Raw genomic sequence first — 20119 nt, forward strand, 5'->3', positions numbered from 1 at the left:
ATTGACCAGTCACTGCCAGGTGGCATGTATACATTTAACAGACTCACTAATGTTCCCTCCAGTTTACCTATGACCAAAATGTATCTTCCTTCTTTATCCTTACATTCAGAAATATATTCACAGCGTTGGACAACAAAATTGCTACTCCTCTACGTTTCCCAGAGCTGTGAGAAGAAAAATATACTTTAGAGTATCCCATTTTATTTAATTCGGCATGCTCACAATCATCCAGGTGAGTCTCCTGAAGAAATGCTATCTGGACTTTCTCCCTTTTCAACTGTGTTAATATTTTTGATCTCTTAATTGGATTGTGTATCCCATTTATATTTAGTGAAACAAATTTTACAGACCAGGCTGACATCTGAGTGTATTAGCAATTAACAAAGTCATTAAACATGGCACTCTTCCCTTCCCTGCAAAGAACAACAGAGTGTAATACAACACAACAAAAAGAACAGAAATTAACATGACTCCCTATGTTGGGGTCTGTGCAATAGACCCTCTTGTGTCCCAGGGGGCGCTCTAAGGCAATGACCCTGCTCCTGTTAACAGTACATGGGATCCTTATGGTTATGACAGTGTTATGTAAACTCCCATAGTAGAACCTTCAATATTACAATATTTTACTCACCCAGTCATTTCAAACTTACCATATTTCAATCAAAGGGACATTTTCATTCAAAAGACCTCGCAGTCTTAAACCTTTACTCCATGCTTGGGCTCGGGGATGTTCTCCGGAATGCGCGTAGCTTCTCCTTGTAGCTGGGGTCCTGCTCTGAATCAGGTGCATTCTTCCTCGCGCGTCGGTCCACCTGGGTCCAGGTCATCTGTTGGATGCGTTCCACAAGTGATGTTGGTGTCTGTATGAGCTTGACTGCGTATCCCCGTTTCACCATATCCTCTGCCGTGTCATAGATCATAACTCCATCGCCGTGTCTCACACGCAGAGTGTTTGAAACCGACGTCTTTCTCTTTTAACACTTTCCGGATTTCAGCGTATTCTCTCCGCTTTCCAATAATGGAAGGTGGAAAGTCCTGGTCCAGGGTTACTTGTTTATCTTTCCACTTGAAACCTTTCATTTGCCAGGATTTACACAGCACCATTTCCTTGGTTCGGAAACTTAAAAACTCCACAATAATGGAGCGGGGTGGAGCGCTTGGAGGTGGCATTGGTCCCAGGGAGCGATGTGCCCTTTCGATGTGTAACTTCACGTCATTTGGCAGCTGAAGACCCTCATGAAGCAGTTTTTCCACAAAAATTCCCATTTCTGACGCCTCTTTCTCTGCATTTTCACTGACCTCATAGATCCTCACGTTTTCTCACCTGCCACGGGCCTGCATGTCGGTTAGCTCTTCTTCTAACTTCGAGCATAGCTTTAGCAAGCCAGTAGCTACGTCCTCGGTTGTTTGAATTCGTTCTTCGACCTTTTCTATTTGGTTTTCCGTCGCCTCTAGTCTGTTACTGACTGAGGAAATGTCACGTTTCAACTCTTCAAATTGGTCCCTGCTTTCTTGTCGAAACTGTTTTAGCTCGTGTAGGATCTCAGAGTCCGCCATCGTGGGATTTGCTGAGCAGGTGTTAGTTAGCCTTGTCCACGGAACCCAAAACATGCTTTTCTTTCCCTTTTTCGTGATAAAATAGTATATGATGATGTCCGGCCCCCCTTTTAATACTTTATGTATATGATATTTCTCTTAAGAATGAGCCTTTTTATAAGATTTCTCGGGTCCGCTCAGGAGCCTATCTACTGTGCTGCCAGCGTCGCGGTGTTCCAACCGGAAGTCAAAGCTGAGATGTTTTATAAAGAAGAATGGTCCAAAATACCTTCAACCAGAATCCAGACTCTCATTGGAAGCTATAGGAAGTGTTTAGAGGCTGTTCTTTCTGCAAAAGGAGGATCTACTAAATACTGATGTATTTTTTCTGTTGGGGTGCCCAAATTTATGCCTAATTTTATTTAAAGAAATCCTATAAACTTCATTTCATTTCTCAAATATCACTGTTTTTGTCTGCTATATGATATATTTAACTGAAATTGCTGATCTAAACAACCAATTATTTAAAAAGGAAAATCGTAGAAATCATCAGGGGTGCCCAAAGTTTTACATACAACTGTATGCAAGAGGCAGAATTTATGGTTTAGCTAAATTTGTCTCACTTTTGTAGCATGTTCAGGAAAACAGTCTATCACAAGTGCTTTTGTTCCCAATGTGAACGAGTGGGAACTGTATTCAGATCGACAGGTACAGCATGTCAGTTCCAAATAGTACGGAAGTGCCTGAGCTTTCATCAAAGTCATATGGTCATTCTGTCATCACATCACATTCCAAATGGGATGTGCACCCATCAGGGTTAATATGGTTTGTATATGACTGAAACTCACTCTGTCTGAAGATGGGCGGGTCAACTAAGGAGCCTATCCACGGCAGGGTGGATGACATTTGAGAAGTCTGTCCCTCCCTGCAGTAGTCTGCAATCCAGGAACTTTTGGTGGTGTCGTAATGTTCTGTAAAGGACAAAGACTGATTTCACATGTATGTCTCATTTAACTTTCCAATACAAATACAGAGATTCAAACACCAAAAGACTTTCTGGTTATTGAAGTCACTGTAAAGTCCACTAGTGTGTTGGTTCATGCACAGCAAAGGGATCTCCACAGCTGTCTACAACAGCTCTGAGCCACCTGGAACACCCAGGAAGCTATGCCAGCAGTGGCGGCTCCTGAAAAATGTCTCAGGAGGGGTAATTTTTCTGATAATGATTAACACAACCCATTCAGTAAATACATTAAGCAAGACAATTGTATTAATTTGTTGTTAGCTGATTAAGGCATACAGAAAAACCGTCACTAGATGGCAGCATATAACAAAGATTTTCCATCCAGCTACATATGCTTTTGAAGCTGCTATTGGGCATGATTAGTGGCATCAAACTCCTGAGTGAATGAGCAACTTCTGCGTAATCCATCAATACGGAACGTGCAGACTGAAAAAAAAACCATGATGTGATAGAGGAAATCTGAGCTTAGATTCAGATTCAGCACCCCAAAATTACCCTAAATCAGTTTTCAAAGTCCATGCAAAATTTTTTTGCTGTTGTTCACCAGTGTTGTCTTATTGGCTCCAAGACCATTTAATTTTCTCTCTTTCCACTGAACATCAAAATCTGGATGAAAAGTATCATGAATCAAACATTTTTAAACTGTTTTAAGCCTGTTGGAGCTCAGTGTGGCTGTTAATTAACAATCATTAAAACCAAATGCATTGATAAATGAACAAACTCCCACATTTGAGATAAAAGCAAGTTAACCCTGGTATGAAAAGTATTTAGCGTGCATTCACTAATATCTGGAAAAAATAGATGGTTTTACTATAACGCTGCATAATGAATATGCTCCACCCCCCAGCCCAGCAGCTGTGTTCCGCCCCCCACAAGTAATGTTGAGAAAACCAATTACTGACATTTGGTAATCAACTCAGAATCGTCTGTGTCTGCATCGCAATGCATCAAAAAAATCCATTTTTACCTCCCACCACTACTTTCACCCCCAAGCTGGTCACAGTGTGCACTTGAACGCCTTATATGACAACAGCCTGATCTTGGTGTATGTGTATGAACGAAGTGAGGCATCACTGTAAAGGTCTGAACATCTCTATCAGAAAAGTGTCATCCTATTATTATTACTATTTATTTTTTTGATGCAGACAGTGCAACTTAATTTCATTGTATACAATAGCAATAAATACATTGTTAAATTCTCTTTTGGACTGAAGACACTAATCCTGCTCAAAGTTCTCTGTGACACAACTTTTACTTTATTACTTTGTGGTCAAGATATTGCAACACCTACCCAACAACACTGAAGTAATGTTGACATCCAACCTCTGCTTGGCCCGTATTTCCACTTTAAGACGTTGAGGGTGGAGCCGGCCAGCTGCCTGCTGGTGCCAAGAGAGGAAGCAAGGCCAGGGTTCAAGGACTGGCTCCCAGCCTGAGGAACAACAGAAAACAACAACAAATAACACCCAGTATAATCACATGAACCCTTGAAGGTGTGTGGGCACATCCAACTCGGTGTTTTTCATGTTTCTATCAACAGATCAGTGACAGACCTTCACAGAAATTTCATGAAATCACTTCCAGAAACCTCAAAATCTTAGCATTAAAACAGATCCTCCAACTTGTCAATATGTTCCTCTCTTCCAATCCTGGAGGCGGAAGAATGTCACATGGGTCTGTCTTTTTACTGAAAGAACAACTACTGGAAAACATCTTAATTTGTATTCACTCTTTCACAAAAAGAATTAGGGTGTGTGGAAAAACATTTTTTTCTGCAAGTGGATGTACAGTGTAGCTGAGGACACCCTGAAACTTCAGGGTTCACCACAAATATCCATGGATTTAGGAGGACAGCATACAGCTGAGTTGGTGAGTGAAATCTTGTTAAAATTGTACTTATGATACACGCAGACAGTGCCGGTGTCGCAGACCGAACAGTCCCCCCTAAAAATTGGTCTGCCCTGCCTTCGCTGTGCATGCGTCATTTCTGTGTCAGCTGCGGGTCACTGATTATCACCTCGTTTCTGCTTCAAACTGCACTCCAGCCATCATCTGTCTCAGAGACAGATACCTGAAGCTTTTATACAATAATCATTTACACATAAATTCAGCATTATTTCATAATAAAAGAGGAAGCGATCAGAGCGCCGCAGAGAGGCGAGCGGCTGCCTTCACTGCTGCCTTCACTGCACCTCCGTCATTTCAAAGCATCAGTAGCGACTCACTGATTATCACCTTGTTTCAACTTAAAACTGACATCAGAATGATTTAAGAGGTTTTACTTTGTCATCTGATGGTTAATAATCACATTAATCCCTCTGATCACTTGGGTGTAGACAGTCAGTCTCAGACGAGTTGCTGTGGTCCCAAATGACACGTGTAGTGAAGCCAGGGTGGACCGATTTTCAGAGGGGACCGTTCGGTCTGCGACACTGGCTCTCGACACTTTGGTGCCCTAAGTGAGATTATGGTTTGCCCCACCCCCACCCTGCATAAGCTCCAGTCAGAACACCTGTATTGCTCTAATCAGAACATTGGGGGACATGTGCAATATGGGACTAATGCTGCGTTTACACATAACGACGGCACGTCACGAATGCCACAAAGTACACATTTTTGGCCGCTGATCACAAATGTGATGATTCGGGGCACAGGCATGAAGTGTCCCCACGCGTTACGATTAATGGCACGTATCGCTGGCGAATTATCACAAACCATTACACACGGTCAATAATAATGTCCTGCACTGTTGCACGTAACAGCGTATTGTTACGTTCTGTCACGTTGTGAATCAGGAAAACTGTGTCCACACACCCTCCATATTCATGGAACCGTCAGCTGCAGAGTTGCGCCGAAAGGAGGAGGAGGAGATGGAAAGAGCCAGATGTCTGGCTGCACACGGCTCTCCTCTGGCTCAGACTCGTTCTCCCGAACATCAGGCACAGCGGGTGGAACACCTGCAGGAGCGCGCCGAGGAGCATTGGAATGAGATTTAGCCGACTTGGCGTCACTGCCCTTCTTCTGCAAACTGCATCAATGAATCTGAACATGGTGTAGCAGGGTTCAATTGTGCACACGTGATTGAAGTGATTCGTAGCAGCGTGCAGTGAAATGTGACACTGTTACAATTCATGTCAAAACTTGAAAGTTTCTGTCTCAATTCGTGACAACATGTGACAGTTTGGGCTCCAAGAACCATCACAGGAACCACAATGAACAGGAACTACACTCAATTAAGGATCAGCACTAGTCAACACGCTTAGTTGCGAGTCCACGACATGAGGCGAAATGAGAGCGGTGCATGACATTCGTGGAAGATTTTTTGACAGCCAAAAACATGCTCCACAAAAATCATACACCTACACGCACCGTTAAGAACCCTATTCAGACGCATTAAGTCACGTTAAGAATGTCACGAATGTGTCACGAATGACAGAAACACGACATTCATAATGCGTCTTGTCTATGTGTAGGGTTGGGTATCGAGAACCGGTTCTTTTCAGGTATCGTTAAGAAATGATTCAATCCATCGACATCAACAGCCTTTTGGCTTAACGATTCCCTAATTGGTCCTTCAGAGCAGCCGTTGTTTTTGAGGGTGTTTGTCGGGAAAATGATCATTTCTCTAAGTTGATTACTGACCCTGCAGCAGCTCTGTAATCAACCACTTCTGCAGTGTGACTCCACTTTGAAGTGTGAATCATTGAAGCAGTGCTTCGATCCACTGGCTCGTTGGTTCTTTGATTTGCTGCTCTTCAGAAGCAGCAAGTCCGCTTCTTAACCCCTCTCAAAGCCATTAAAATACATCAATCGTGAGTCACTTTTGTGTGGATTAAAGTCGCTAACTGGGACTCTTGTCTTGTTGCAGTCAAGAAGCGAGAATCGGCCTCCGTTCCGTTGGCACAGCTTCAAACGCTGCGCCGCTCTCTGTCGAGACAGAGTCGGTGGGAATTAATAACTTCAAAACGAATCGCCGCTTTAAATAAAATGACACCTCTTTACAAACGCTGTAATACAGACAAACTACAATCAACTAAAACGTTTTTTTTTTTCTCCCAAAATGAGACGTGCTGTATTCTTTATGAATTACATGCTGATGTGCAGCACAGCTGCAAGAGCTCAGCTCAGATGTATGGAAAGACATTCATGCCAATAATGTCTGAAAGGAAATGCTTTTGACAAAAACTAGATTTTGTTTATTTCTATTTATGTCCAGAGATCAAGGATCCACCATGTAGAGTTTATTATGTCCAGAGTTTAAGGACCTAGTGACCAATTTCATATTTATTTACTTTAAGACTCAATAAAATGTTTTTGACATAGAAAACCTGTAAAGCCTACTTTTAGTACACAGAAAATTCAAAAGAGATATCAATAAGGGAATCAATAAGGAATTGGATCGATAAGCGGAATCGATAATGGTATCGATATTGAAAAAATCTTATCAATACCCATCCCTACCTATGTGTAAACGCAGCATTAGATAATGTGGGACCACAGCAATACGAGGCTTATGTCTGATTGGGACAGTGCAATCTCGAAGTTTATGAGCTCACATCACCCCACCAAATCTCCTGATGCTCTGAATATTTATTTACAGAGGTGTGTGTGTGTGTGTGTGTGTAGGTGGGTATGGATGTGTGTGCATGTGAGGGTATGTGTGGGTAAGTTATGTGTGAGTGCGAGCATTGTTTTTGATGATGCACAAGTAAATTTTGTTGTTCTGTTTTACTGTGCAATGATAATAAAGGTGATTCTGATTCTGATTAAAGGTTTAACTGTCCATCAAATACACAAACACACACTAAAATAACAAATAATAAAAAAATCTTGTTCTTTTGGCTTCTCTCATTAAGGGTTGCTACAGCCAATCATTTGTTCCCACCTCACCCTGTCCTCTGTATCTTCCTCTGTCACACCAACCACCTGCATGTCTTCTCTCAGCACATCCATAAACCTCCTCTTTGTCCTCCCTCTTCTCCTCCTGCCTGGTGGCTCCATCCTCAGCATCCTTCTCCCTATATACCCTGGGTCCCTCCTCTGCACATGTCCAAACCATCTCAATCTCTTCTCTCTGACTTTGTTTCCAAACCGTCCCTCTTGAGCTGTCCCTCTGATATATTCCTAAACCTGTCCATTCTCATCACTCCCAAAGAGAATCGCAGCATCTGCAGCTCTGCCTCCTGTCTTTTTGTTAGTGCCACCATCTCTAAGTCGTACAACGTAGCTGGTCTCACTACTGTCTTGTAAACTTTCCCATTCACGCTTGCTGATATTCTTCAGTCACAAATCACTCCTACCACCTTTGTCCACCCACTCAACCCTGCCTGTACTGTCTTTTCACCTATGGACAACACTCTCCATTACTTTGGACAGTTGACCTGAACTCATCTACTTTCACTACTTCTACTCCTTGTAACTGCACTATTCCACTGGGTTCCCTCTCATTCACACACATGTATTCAGTCTTGTTCCTACTGACTTTCATTCCACTGCTCTTCAGCTCTCCAGGTTAGACAACCTGCTCTCTACACTCATTGCAGATCAAAATGTCATCTGCGAACATCATAGTCCACGGAGACTCCTGTCTGATCTGTCAACCTGTCCATCACCACTAAGCACAAGAAAGGACTCAGAGCTGATCCTTGTTGTAATCCCACCTCCACTTTGAATGAGTCTGTCATTCCCACTGCACATCTCACCGCTGTCACACTATCCTTGTAAATGTCTTGCACTACCCTAACATACTTCTCTGCCACTCCAGATTTCCTCATACAGTACCACAGCTCTTCTTTTGGTACTCTGTCATAAGCTTTTTTCTAAGTCCACAAACACACAATGTAACTCTTCCTGGCCTTCTCTATACTTCTCCATCAGTATTCTCAGAGCAAACATTGCATCTGTAGTGCTCTTTCTCAGGAAGAAACCATATTGCTGCTCATAGATCTTCACCTGTTTTCTAGGCCTAGCTTCTACTACTCTTTCTCATAACTTCATGCTGTGGCTGATCAACTTTATGCCTCTGTACTTACTGCAGCTCTGCAAAGCATGTGTGTTCTTAAAAACAGGAACCAGCATGCTTCGTCTCCACTCCTGAGGTATCCTCTCACTTTCCAAGATTTTATTAAAGAATGTGGTTAGAAACTCCACTGCCATCTCTCCTAGCCATTCCATGCCTCCACTGGAATGTCATCTGGACCAACTGCCTTTCCACTCTTCATCCTCTTCATAGCAGCCCTCACTTCTTCTTTATAATCTCTTGTACTTCCTGACTTACTCTCCCCACATCATCCAGCCTTTACTCTCTCTCATTTTCTTCATTCATCAGCTCCTCAAAATATTCCCTCCACCTTCTTGACGCACACTCCTCGCTTGTCAGCACATAACCATGTGCATCTTTTACCACCATAACCTGGTGCACATCCTTTCCAGCTCTGACCCTTTGTCTGGCCAACTGATATGTCCTTTTCTCCTTCTTGTACAGCGTGCAATATGCCTTTTCCTTAGCTTTTGCCACTTCTCCTTTCACCTTATGCCGCATCTCCTTGTGCTGCTCTCTACTTTCTTCATCTCTCTGACCATCCCAAAACTTTTTTTGCCAACCTCTTTCTCCTCATGCTTTCCTGGACCTCTTTGTTCCACCACCAAGTCTCGTCTTCCTTCCACTGTCCAGATGTCACACCCAGTACCTTCCTAGCTGTCTCCCCCACCACATCTGCCATACATTTCCAGAAACATAACAGTGAAAAACCCAAAGTGTGAAAATAAAAATAAGGTTTGCACCTACATGTCTGAAGTCTGGAAAATTCCATGACTCAGGTTTGGCCTCCCAAAATTTAGGTACTTTCCTACTGACAGATGTTTTTAATGGCATAATGTTGCTAAATTTAGAAGGGCCATCCTATAGGCATGGGTAAGTCGCTGTCCGAACAGTATATTAGACGAATGCAGACCAGTGTTAAATCAGAGCTCTTCTAGTGTATCTTGAATACACTGTGAATTTCCTCTTTCTAGCCAGCAATAAAGAATTGATGCCTTGGAATCTGACTCCTGCTGCATGTTTTTTGAACACCTTTAAGAAGGTCTTTTTGAACAACTGAACACAGCTAAATACTTAGGCTTACGTCTGGTAACCAAGGATCCCTGTCTGAAGTCTCTATGACAACACCCTGGGAGGCAAAATCTCTCTACACATACGTGCAGGTTATCAACAAAGTCATCTCCTGACACAAATACAGAGTAGTATCTTCTTGAAAGAACCGGAATCTCTACCATGTTTGAAGATTGTATTCAGGGAGCCGAACTGTCACCAAGCAACACCTCATCTCACTTCGTTAGCACACATCATGGAGCTATGCAATGTTTATGTTGGCAATAAAAATGAAAGCTGGCCAAAGAGTAAAAAGTCACAGAGGTGTGTTAGATATCATGAGATTAACCTGTTTAGTTTAAGTGTCACTTGATGCCAATGTTAAGAAAGCTTTGTTACTTGCGCTATACCAATTCCTCCTTCGTCTGGCTGCTTTATGTGTTGCCACAGCAGCTCATATCATGCAGACATCTACTGGTCAAATAATTTGTGACACAGTACTATAATATTATCATAATATTATGAAGTCAGTATTGAGTTAATATACAGGGAAGAGTGGTTAGTTTAAAGTGGATATGACACCTAAAACATTAGGTAAAACTGATATAAATATCAAAATATACATACAGTATAGTAAGTTGAAAGTGGTTTTAATCATTATCACTGAGAAATAAAGTTTGTACAGTTTCTCAAAAGTGCGTTTCTTGGAAAGCGCGCTGGTAGCGTTCCATCAGCGGTCACGTGATGCCGTGATGTCACAGCGTGTAGAGTCCCGTCTTTGTCTGTTCGATTAACAACAGGAACAGATAGACCTCAGCATAGACAGTGATGAGATCAAGAACTTTTCTGACTCCTCTTCAAGACTGGATTATTTCTGACTTGGATCCTGAGGATGTCGCAGCAGTGATTAGACCCTGCAAATTGGAGCCGTATCTTTCAGACGAACATTCAAACCAGGAGCATTCTGGCAGTGAAAATAATGCCGACGGTGCTTATGGCGGAGCCGAAGCAGAGGCAAGAGACGTGCCAATTCTGATGGATTTTGAAAGGCTGCAGAATATGGAATGGTAAGGGAGGCTTTGATTTTTGCTGCTGCTGTTTATAACAGCAGCTCCTCACCCTAGAGATAGGGTGAGGAGCTCGGTCACTCGGGAGTGTTCTGCGCGCTTGGGAATGCCTTGGGGTTCCCCCGGAGGAGCTGGGGGAGGTGTGTGTGGATCGGGAGGTCTGGGCAGCTTTGCTTGAGCTGCTGCCCCTGCGACCCGACTCCAGATAAAGCGGAAGAAAATGGATGGATGGATGATGGATGGATGTTTATAACACTATAATTATAGCATTTTCGATTCGAGCGTCTGTTTACTGCATTTGTTATTGTTCCAGAGCCGCAACAGTGTAGCTATTACTTGTGGACCACCGTCATTACCTTCGGGTTTTTGCCATTTGAGTGCCTGGCATTGCATTCATCCGTGTTTAGTTATTTTCACGAAAGAATAGGAAATAAACAGCGAAAGCTTCGAAAAAGATCACCGAAAACAACACTGAACATGCCGCCGTCGTGTTTACATGCCGCCGCCTTGTTTACTACGCAAGTTCCTTGACCATTTCAAGATTATTGTGAACATATTATTTGGGGTTGACATTTTATGTGTTCCTGTGAGCGATGAGAACATGGAGACGGTAGAGGAAAGCGTCTGCTGTCGGGAGCAAATGCGGGTGTGCAAGCAGAGCGAGCGACAGCCGGACATATTGTGCATCACACAACAGCGCAGCTTTCGATCAATCTGCCTGGACTTGAAAAGGCTAAAACCTTTCGCCCTTGTGTTTGGGCAATATGCTGCGACACACTGGTCAGGCATAGACAAACAAGTCCCTGAGAGCTGTGTTTAATCAAAGTTTCTGCCGCTAAAAAAAGTGTAAACAACGGCCGCCAGGCATGCAAGCCGATACGGTCTACACGTAGTGACGCATTTTAGGCTTGGTGCTCAGCGGGAAGCTGGTCACATTTTTCAGTGGTGGGATGTTAAAATGTTATATACGATGTCTATTAGAAAAGTATCCAACCTTATTATTTTTTTCAAAAATCATATGGATTTGAATCACGTGTGATTGCGTCAGACAAGCTTGAACCCTCGTGCGCATGCGTGAGTTTTTCCACGCCTGTCGGTTGCGTCATTCGCCTGTGAGCAGGCTTTGAGTGAGGAGTGGTCCAGCCCCCTCATCGTTGTTTCATTGCCAGGAAATGGCGGAATGATTTGAGCTTTTTTTCCATAAGAATTTTTTCATAAACTGTTAGAGACTGGCAGCTGAAAACGATTAGAAAAATTTATCTGGCTTTCGGTGAAAATGTTACGGGCTTCACAGAGAATAAGGAGTGTTACTGTCACTTTAAGGACGGCCCCCAGTGGCTGTGGGGCGCGCCGCGCTCCGAAACCGCCATCGACAGGCTGAACGACCATTTCATTTCTTAAAGGATGGCTGTCTGGATCCGTGACCATCGTGTGCAATTTCTCTGGTTATCACAAGAGCTGGACATCAACCATTTTCCGGCAGATTTCACTTTTAACAAGAGATTTTGTCATGGAAAGCCGAGCGGACGCTTCGCGCATCACGATGGATTTGCTACATGGAGCGAGACAAAACCACCTTCATTTTGGTCTCACAGGACGGCTTTGAGATGGCATTCAGACAGCTGTCGGTGGTTTTTCCATCGAGTGATTATCCGAGAAATTGTGGATGTGCCTGGACATGCCAGAACATGTCCTGTGAGGCTTTATCACGGCGTTGCTGTGTGCCATGCGGCACCGCCGCGACGCACGAAGCCTCCGCTCCGCTTTCCATGACAAAAACTCCTGAAACAGTGGAATGTGCCATTCATTTCCAAACTGGACGCTGTGTTTTATCCGGGACGTTGTCTGACTAGCACAGGAATTGTGAAAAGACGTGGACATCAGCACTTTTTCGGCACACTGAGACAGACATGCGGAGGAATTCCGCGCGTGGTGGCGGTGCCGCATGGCGCAAAGCAACGCCGTGATGAAGCCTCACAGGACATGTTCTGGCATGTCCAGGCACATCCACAATTTCTCGGATAATCACTCGATTGAAAAACCACTGACAGCTGTCTGAACGCCATCTCAAAGCCGTCCTGTGAGACCAAAACGGAGGTGGTTTTGTCTCGCTCCAGTAGCAAATCCATCGTGACGCGCGAAGCCTCCGCTCGGCTTTCCACGACAAAATCTCTTGTTAAAAGTGAAATCTGCTGGAAAATGGTTTATGTTCAGCTCTTGTGATAACCAGAGAAATTGCACACGATGGTCACGGATGCAGACAGCCATCCGTTTAGAAATGAAATGGTCGTTCAGCCTGTCGATGGTGGCTTCGGAGCGCGGCGCGCCCCACAGCCGCTGGGGGCCGTCCTTAAAGCGACAGTAACACTCCTTATTCTCTACCAAGCCTGTAACATTTTCACTGAAAGCCAGATAAATTTTTCTAATGGTTTCCAGCTGCCAGTCTCTAACAGTTTCTGAAAAAATTCTGATGAAAAAAAAGCCGAAACCATTCCGCCATTTCCTGGCAATGAAACAACGACGAGGGGGTGGACCACTCCTCACTCAAAGCCTGCTCACAGGCGAATGACGCAACCGACAGGCGTGGAAAAACTCACGCATGCGCACGAGGGTTCAAGCTTGTCTGACGCAATCACACGTGATTCAAATCCATATGGTTTTTGAAAAAAATAATAAGGTCGGATACTTTTCTAATAGACCTCGTATAACAGGAGAATCGCGTCCATTTTCCCAAAACGCTTAGGTTGAACGAATTATATAACCTTTGTTACATGTAATAAGACTATGTTGTCTTTAAGTGTCATATCCACTTTAATTAACTGCTGAAGGCTTTTCTTTATCTACTGAACAGGACTAAGTTGAACAGAGCACTTTAAATTTTCAAAGAAACGTCTTTGGGATAATTCCTCAATTTTTTCCTTCTTCCATAAGTAATGTGCAAATCTAAACCCATAAATGTATATATTCATGTATCATAAACAAAATGGCCCCATCTTGTGGTAGGCAACCACCTCAGTCTCATTTTGAGCACTTTCTCAAAGCACAGACTTAAAGAGACATGGGTATAAAACTCTTTGGAATAAATGGCGTTATGGATTCAATACTGCAGTTTGAGCAAATTAAAAATTCTTACCAGACAGCTCTCGGTTATAGTAGTCTCCAGAGAGTATGAAGCTGGCATTGCCTTCTGGGTTTGATCCAATGCGCTGCAACACATTCAGTCCTGCAATATAAAGCAGTAATTTCATATAAAAAGTAAAATCACAACTGATACACAAAATATGTTGCAAACATTTTTCTCCATGTTCAGCTGGAGTTGAGTCAGGGAGCGCATCTGGTGTAAAACTCCTGCTAAATCAAAATGCAAATGTCAGGTCTGTGGAGAGTTTGAGCAAATGGGGGTAGCCAAAAGCAAAAGCTCCACAATAAATGACTGTATATATGGACTTGTATACATACAAAAATACATAAATGCATGATTCAAACCAAACCACAAAACAACAAAGTCAAAATATAATGCAAGTTGTTTAATTGGTGTCCCAGTGCAAAATCTGTATTATAATAGCCAAGTGACCTCTGTGTACATGTGTGTGCATGCGTGCGTATGTATGACTTTGATCACGCAAAAACTGGGAAGAGCTGACATTTGTATACATACTTACGTATGTATTATGTACTTACATGTTCGACACACACTCAGCACACATTCCAGGGTTAGCACCTGAGCACCTTTGAGGTTCATTCGTACAGCATTCGGGGTGACTTCTGAGTGGCTATTCGGACAGCGTTCAGCACTCTGTCGTACGGCATTCAGGATGCATTCTGCATATTCCTGCTGCATTCTGCCGGCATTGTGGGGATTCATACTGTATTCTGGCCACATTTGACCCGGATTCGTGAGCGGCTGCACACTGAACGTGTACCAATCATTCGAGGCGGCTTCAGCACATATTCTGGGTAGTCATACGGCATTCGTACATGGCTGTCTGAATATCTGTCCCTCCCAAATGCACCTCGAAGTTTGGCTTTTTTTTTCGCATTCTGATTCGGCCTCATTCGTGTGATGGGGGCTTTACAAACACAAACATTTACTGTACAAACTGAAAAATGCTTTAACATTTAGCTTTCCTGTGAATCACTGAACTAATATTTAGTTATATGACCACAGCTCCTGAGAACTGCATCACATCTGTGTTGCATGGAGACAACCGAGGTCCAGCACCTGTGAACAGGTATTCCAGCCTTGGACGATGAGACTACATTCCACAATTCCTCTGCATTTCTGCATTTTTGCCTTCGAAACTGCATTTTCTATATTACTCCATGGGTTTTCTGTTGGATCAAGGGTTCTGGGACCATAACGTTAATCTTGTTGGTCTGGAACCAAGATGCTGCTCACCTGCTGGTGTGTTTGGGGTCATTGTGTTGCTGAAACACCCATTCCAAAGGCATTTCCTCTTCGGCATAAGGCAACATGACCTCTTTAACTACAACTCCAATTCCAGTGAAGTTGGGACGTTGTGTGAAATGTAAATAAAACAGAATACAATGATTTGCAAATCCTCTTCAACCTATATTCAACTGAATACACCATAAAGACAAGGACTTTGTGGGGGTTCTTGCCCATAGCTTGGCTTCACATAAGCGTCATCTAATTGTTATACCCACAGGTAACTTTAGACCTTCTTTGATCACCCTTGAGCTTATTATTGGCTGAATCTTTGCCCTTCTGTTTATTTGTCAATCCATCTGAATGACAGTTTCCTGTTTTCTTCCCTGTCTTTCTGGTTTTGGTTGTCATTTTAAAGCATCTGAGTTCATTTTAGCTGAGCAGTCTATCATTTCCTGTACTTTATATCTTGTCCACTTGCCAATCAACTTTTTAATCAAAGTATGCTGTCCTTCTGAACAATGTCTGGAACAACACATTTTATTCAGATTTTCAGAGAAAATGCACAACAACCACCATGTACATTTGGTGCCTTTGACCTTAAATAAGGGTTACAGAAAGAAAAATGCAGACTGCTATTTTTGAACAGCCTGATATTACTTTTTCTTCACTTTCTGTAAAGTAATAACGAATTTGATCATTGTTCTTTGTGTTTTGAATTGGGATAGAATGTGTAGTGTTCCCAATGCATTTGTGAGTATGAAAATACTCATCTATTTTAAGGTTTACTCACATTTTTAAACACACTATTATTTTGAACACAACTATATGTGCAATATCCACTGTGGCTCCATACGGGATTGGATGAGATGGATAATCCGCTGTGGTGATCGAGGATCAGCCAGAAGCAGCCAAAAGAGAACTAAACTGACATCATGGGAGATTATTATGGATGATGCCACTCACCCTCTTCACACTGTTATCAGGAACCAGAGGAGCCTCTTCAGCCACAGACTGCTCCCAAGGGATTAATAAAGTTCCATCTAATCTAAACTGGATTACCTCCAACTCCTACTCCCTTTGAGTAATGTATAAATGTTTTTAACTTGCTCAAAGTATTCATCATCACAACCTTATATTTCATTCATTTTCATTCATTCATATTCATTTCATTAAGATCAAAATCTCAAATGTTTATGAATTCAAAAGCACCCTCAAAAATCTATCGATCTCATGTCAACAAAAGAAATACGTTACTGAAGTTTCTGAAGTGCAGCTTGTCTGTTGTCGCGCCAGTAACAGCCTCATGGATGAGTGGAACAGACAACAGATAATGAATTGTCTGAACTTGTTCTTTAATATGTAAAATTAAGTAAAGTCAAAGCTGGGAGCATGCCTTGATGTCACGCTTACATGTATACACAGCACTACAAAACTGCCTCAGTTTCTGGATGGCAACCACCCAGAAAGACAACGGGTACATTTCCACATCTCTAAAATAACCCTCTATTTGCCACAGCCAGGTGAAACATGGGAGTCCACTTGGCCTTTTCCAGGCACTGGTCCTCAACACTCACAAAAACATGTCACATGGTCAAAATGTCACAGCTCCTTCACAATAACAGTACAATAATAATAGTAACTACTTGTCTGATACAAAGTCATTCTTGCAGTACCCAAGGACCCTCCGAAGAGACTAAGTACTAAAGACATCCAGTTGCTTCATCCATCCAAATGCTTGAGAGCCAGTCAACAGCGCGACGCTCCAGCACGTTTATGTGTTGAAGTCTCTCTTGAGGACTCCAGACACCCCTCGCCATCCTGTGATTCCACACGGCCCCCCAACCTTTGAGTGATGAATCTGTAACAATCACCTCTCGATGAGAAGGGATGGAGCCTAGAGGGACACCCTTGCAGATGAAGTCCACGTTCCCCCAGGGTCTGAGGTGCAGAAGGCACTGGTTGGAGAGTCGTACAAGCCTGTGCTGATGCAACTTTGAGTTGAGGCCTAGGTTGTTGATCCAATTCTGTAGGGGACGCAAGAACAGAAGTCCCAAAGGTACCACTAGCGACATTTCAGTCGATTTGCCCATCAACCGGAACAGCAAACCAAAAGGCAGCGTCACAGCTAGAGCATGACACGGGAGTGGATTTTCACTCCCGTCCCATCCCGCTCCCAGAAAAAAAATCCCATTATGTCCCAATCCTGGACTGGAGTAAAAAAAATAAATCCCATCCCATCCCACTCCTGTAAAGATGACTCCCAATCCCATTCCGCTGCCACTCAAAATCAGTCCCACTGCCATCCCACTCCCGTATGTCTCGCGCCGTGATGATCAATCAGGGACTGAATATGTAGTGACGTGGAGATGTCTGGAGTTTGACTGAAGATGTGAACATGTCCTGTATCTGGTAGCAGCCTGTGAGCAGGACTTATGTCTCTTTTGTCCTTTGTTTCACAATTATGACAGAGTTTTTGAAGTGAGCAGCTGCCCCACAGCAAGTAGCGGAGTTTCTTTCTTTTTCTTTTGTTACGTGCGCGTGCGAGCGAATCGTCTGTGGAGAATATTTAATTAATTAACTACACAGATGTATAATAAAACAAATGGTGACTGGTTTCTAAACACAATTATGACAGTTTTTTGGTGGAAGAGCGAGCAGCAGCAAGCAGTGGAGTTTCTTTTTTTTTTTTTAATTGTTTAAACCCCTGGCAAAAAATTTGGAATCACCGGCCTCGGAGGATGTTCATTCAGTTGTTTAATTTTGTAGAAAAAAATGCAGATCACAGACATGACACAAAACTAAAGTCATTTCAAATGGCAACTTTCTGGCTTTAAGAAACACTATAAGAAATCAGGAAAAAAAAAATGTTGCAGTCAGTAACAGTTACTTTTTTAGACCAAGCAGAGGGAAAAAAATATGGAATCACTCAATTCTGAGGAAAAAATTATGGAATCATGAAAAACAAAAGAACGCTCCAACACATCACTAGTATTTTGTTGCACCACCTCTGGCTTTTATAACAGCTTGCAGTCTCTGAGGCATGGACTTAATGAGTGACCAACAGTACTCATCAATCTGGCTCCAACTTTCTCTGATTGCTGTTGCCAGATCAGCTTTGCAGGTTGGAGCCTTGTCATGGACCATTTTCTTCAACTTCCAAAGATTTTCAATTGGATTAAGATCCAGACTATTTGCAGGCCATGACATTGACCCTATGTGTCTTTTTGCAAGGAATGTTTTCACAGTTTTTGCTCTATAGCAAGATGCATTATCATCTTGAAAAATGATTTCATCATCCCCAAACATCCTTTCAATTGATGGGATAAGAAAAGTGTCCAAAATATCAACGTAAACTTGTGCATTTATTGATGATGTAATGACAGCCATCTCCCCAGTGCCTTTACCTGACATGCAGCCCTATATCATCAATGACTGTGGAAATTTACATGTTCTCTTCAGGCAGTCATCTTTATAAATCTCACTGGAACGGCACCAAACAAACGTTCCAGCATCATCACCTTGCCCAATGCAGATTCGAGATTCATCACTGAATATGACTTTCATCCAGTCATCCACAGTCCACGATTGCTTTTCCTTAGCCCATTGTAACCTTGTTTTTTTCCGTTTAGGTGTTAATGTTGGCTTTGATTTAGCTTTTCTGTATGTAAATCCCATTTCCTTTAGGCGGTTTCTTACAGTTCGGTCACAGACGTTGACTCCAGTTTCCTCCCATTTGTTCCTCATTTGTTTTGTTGTGCATTTTCGATTTTTGAGACATATTGCTTTAAGTTTTCAGTCTTGACACTTTGATGTCTTCCTTGGTCTACCAGTATGTTTGCCTTTAACAACCTTCCCATGTTGTTTGTATTTGCATGATGATTTACCCTCTTTTAAGAGTTTGATAATCCTCTCCTTTGTTTCAGTTGACATCTCTCGCGCCCGGTGTGAACACGTTTTGGTTGCTTTAAATAGATGAAAATCATCATCTATTTTTGGCATTCCCGCTCCTGCCCGCTCCCGTTCATTTTTATTCCCGTCCCATCCCAATCACGGGATTGATAAAATTTTGACTCCCATCCCGTGGGAATCCCGCAGGAATCACGTGACCCACGGGAATTCCAGAAAAATGTCATCCTCTAGTCACAGCCCGTTGAATGTGTGAGACGAGACGAATTACATCGTCCACTCTCTGCGGGGATGGCGATGCAGTCATAGTCAGAGTTGATGGCATAGTCAGAGTTGATGGCAATGGCGATGAAGGTCGTTTGTTGACTGGGAACAAGAGAACTCTTTTCAAAGTTCACTGTGAGTCCTAACTGAGAGACTTGGTTCAGTAGAACAGCTGTGTCGTTGGGCGCCTGCTCCTGAGTCGGAGCGCAGACAAGCCAATCGTCTAAGTTGGGTAGGATTCTTAATCCAAGAGCTTGCAGTGGGGCTAGTGCTGCAGCCATACATCTGGTAAATGTACGAGGGGCGAGAGAGAGGCCGAAAGGAAGGACCCTGAACTGGTATGCCTGACCCTCGAAAGCAAAGCGGAGAAACTGCCTGTGACGAGGCGCCACTGGCACATGGAAATAGGCGTCCTTTAAGTCGACACTTGTGAACCATTCTGCTGGTGTGATAGCTTGAAGGACGTCTACTGTGCGGAGCATGTGAAACTGCAGCACCTTGAGATAATGATTCAGACATCGGAGATTGAGGATAGGACGAAAGGCGCCATCCTTCTTTGGAACAAGGAAGTAAATTAAATAGAACCCCCTGAGCTGGTCTGAACTGTGAACTGGCTCTATGGCCCCCTTCTCCAGGAGTTCCAAAATCTCCTGTTGGAGGGTGGCAGACTGCACCGAGTCGGAAACAACAGTCATCCTCACCCCACTGAACTTTGGAGGACGACATCTGAACTGAATTCTGTAACCCTTGAACAAGGTTGAAATGACGCATGGGTCTTGAACTTGAGCCTCCCAGTGGCTGAGATGATTTTGTGAAAAACGGCTGGGGGCCAAACATTG

General features: G+C 43.1%; 1 protein-coding gene across 1 annotated transcript in view; it reads right to left on the minus strand.

The window, feature by feature from the left end:
* The window catches only part of vps13d (vacuolar protein sorting 13 homolog D), a 535261-nt gene that overhangs the window by 220276 nt on the left and 294866 nt on the right, over nt 1–20119 (minus strand). Inside the window, 3 exon segments of the mRNA XM_034171656.1 lie at nt 2385–2507; nt 3852–3992; nt 13851–13940. Coding sequence (XP_034027547.1) covers nt 2385–2507; nt 3852–3992; nt 13851–13940 — 354 coding nt within the window.

Source organism: Thalassophryne amazonica, chromosome 6 (assembly GCF_902500255.1).
Source record: "Thalassophryne amazonica chromosome 6, fThaAma1.1, whole genome shotgun sequence".
NCBI classification, from domain to species: Eukaryota; Metazoa; Chordata; class Actinopteri; order Batrachoidiformes; family Batrachoididae; genus Thalassophryne; species Thalassophryne amazonica.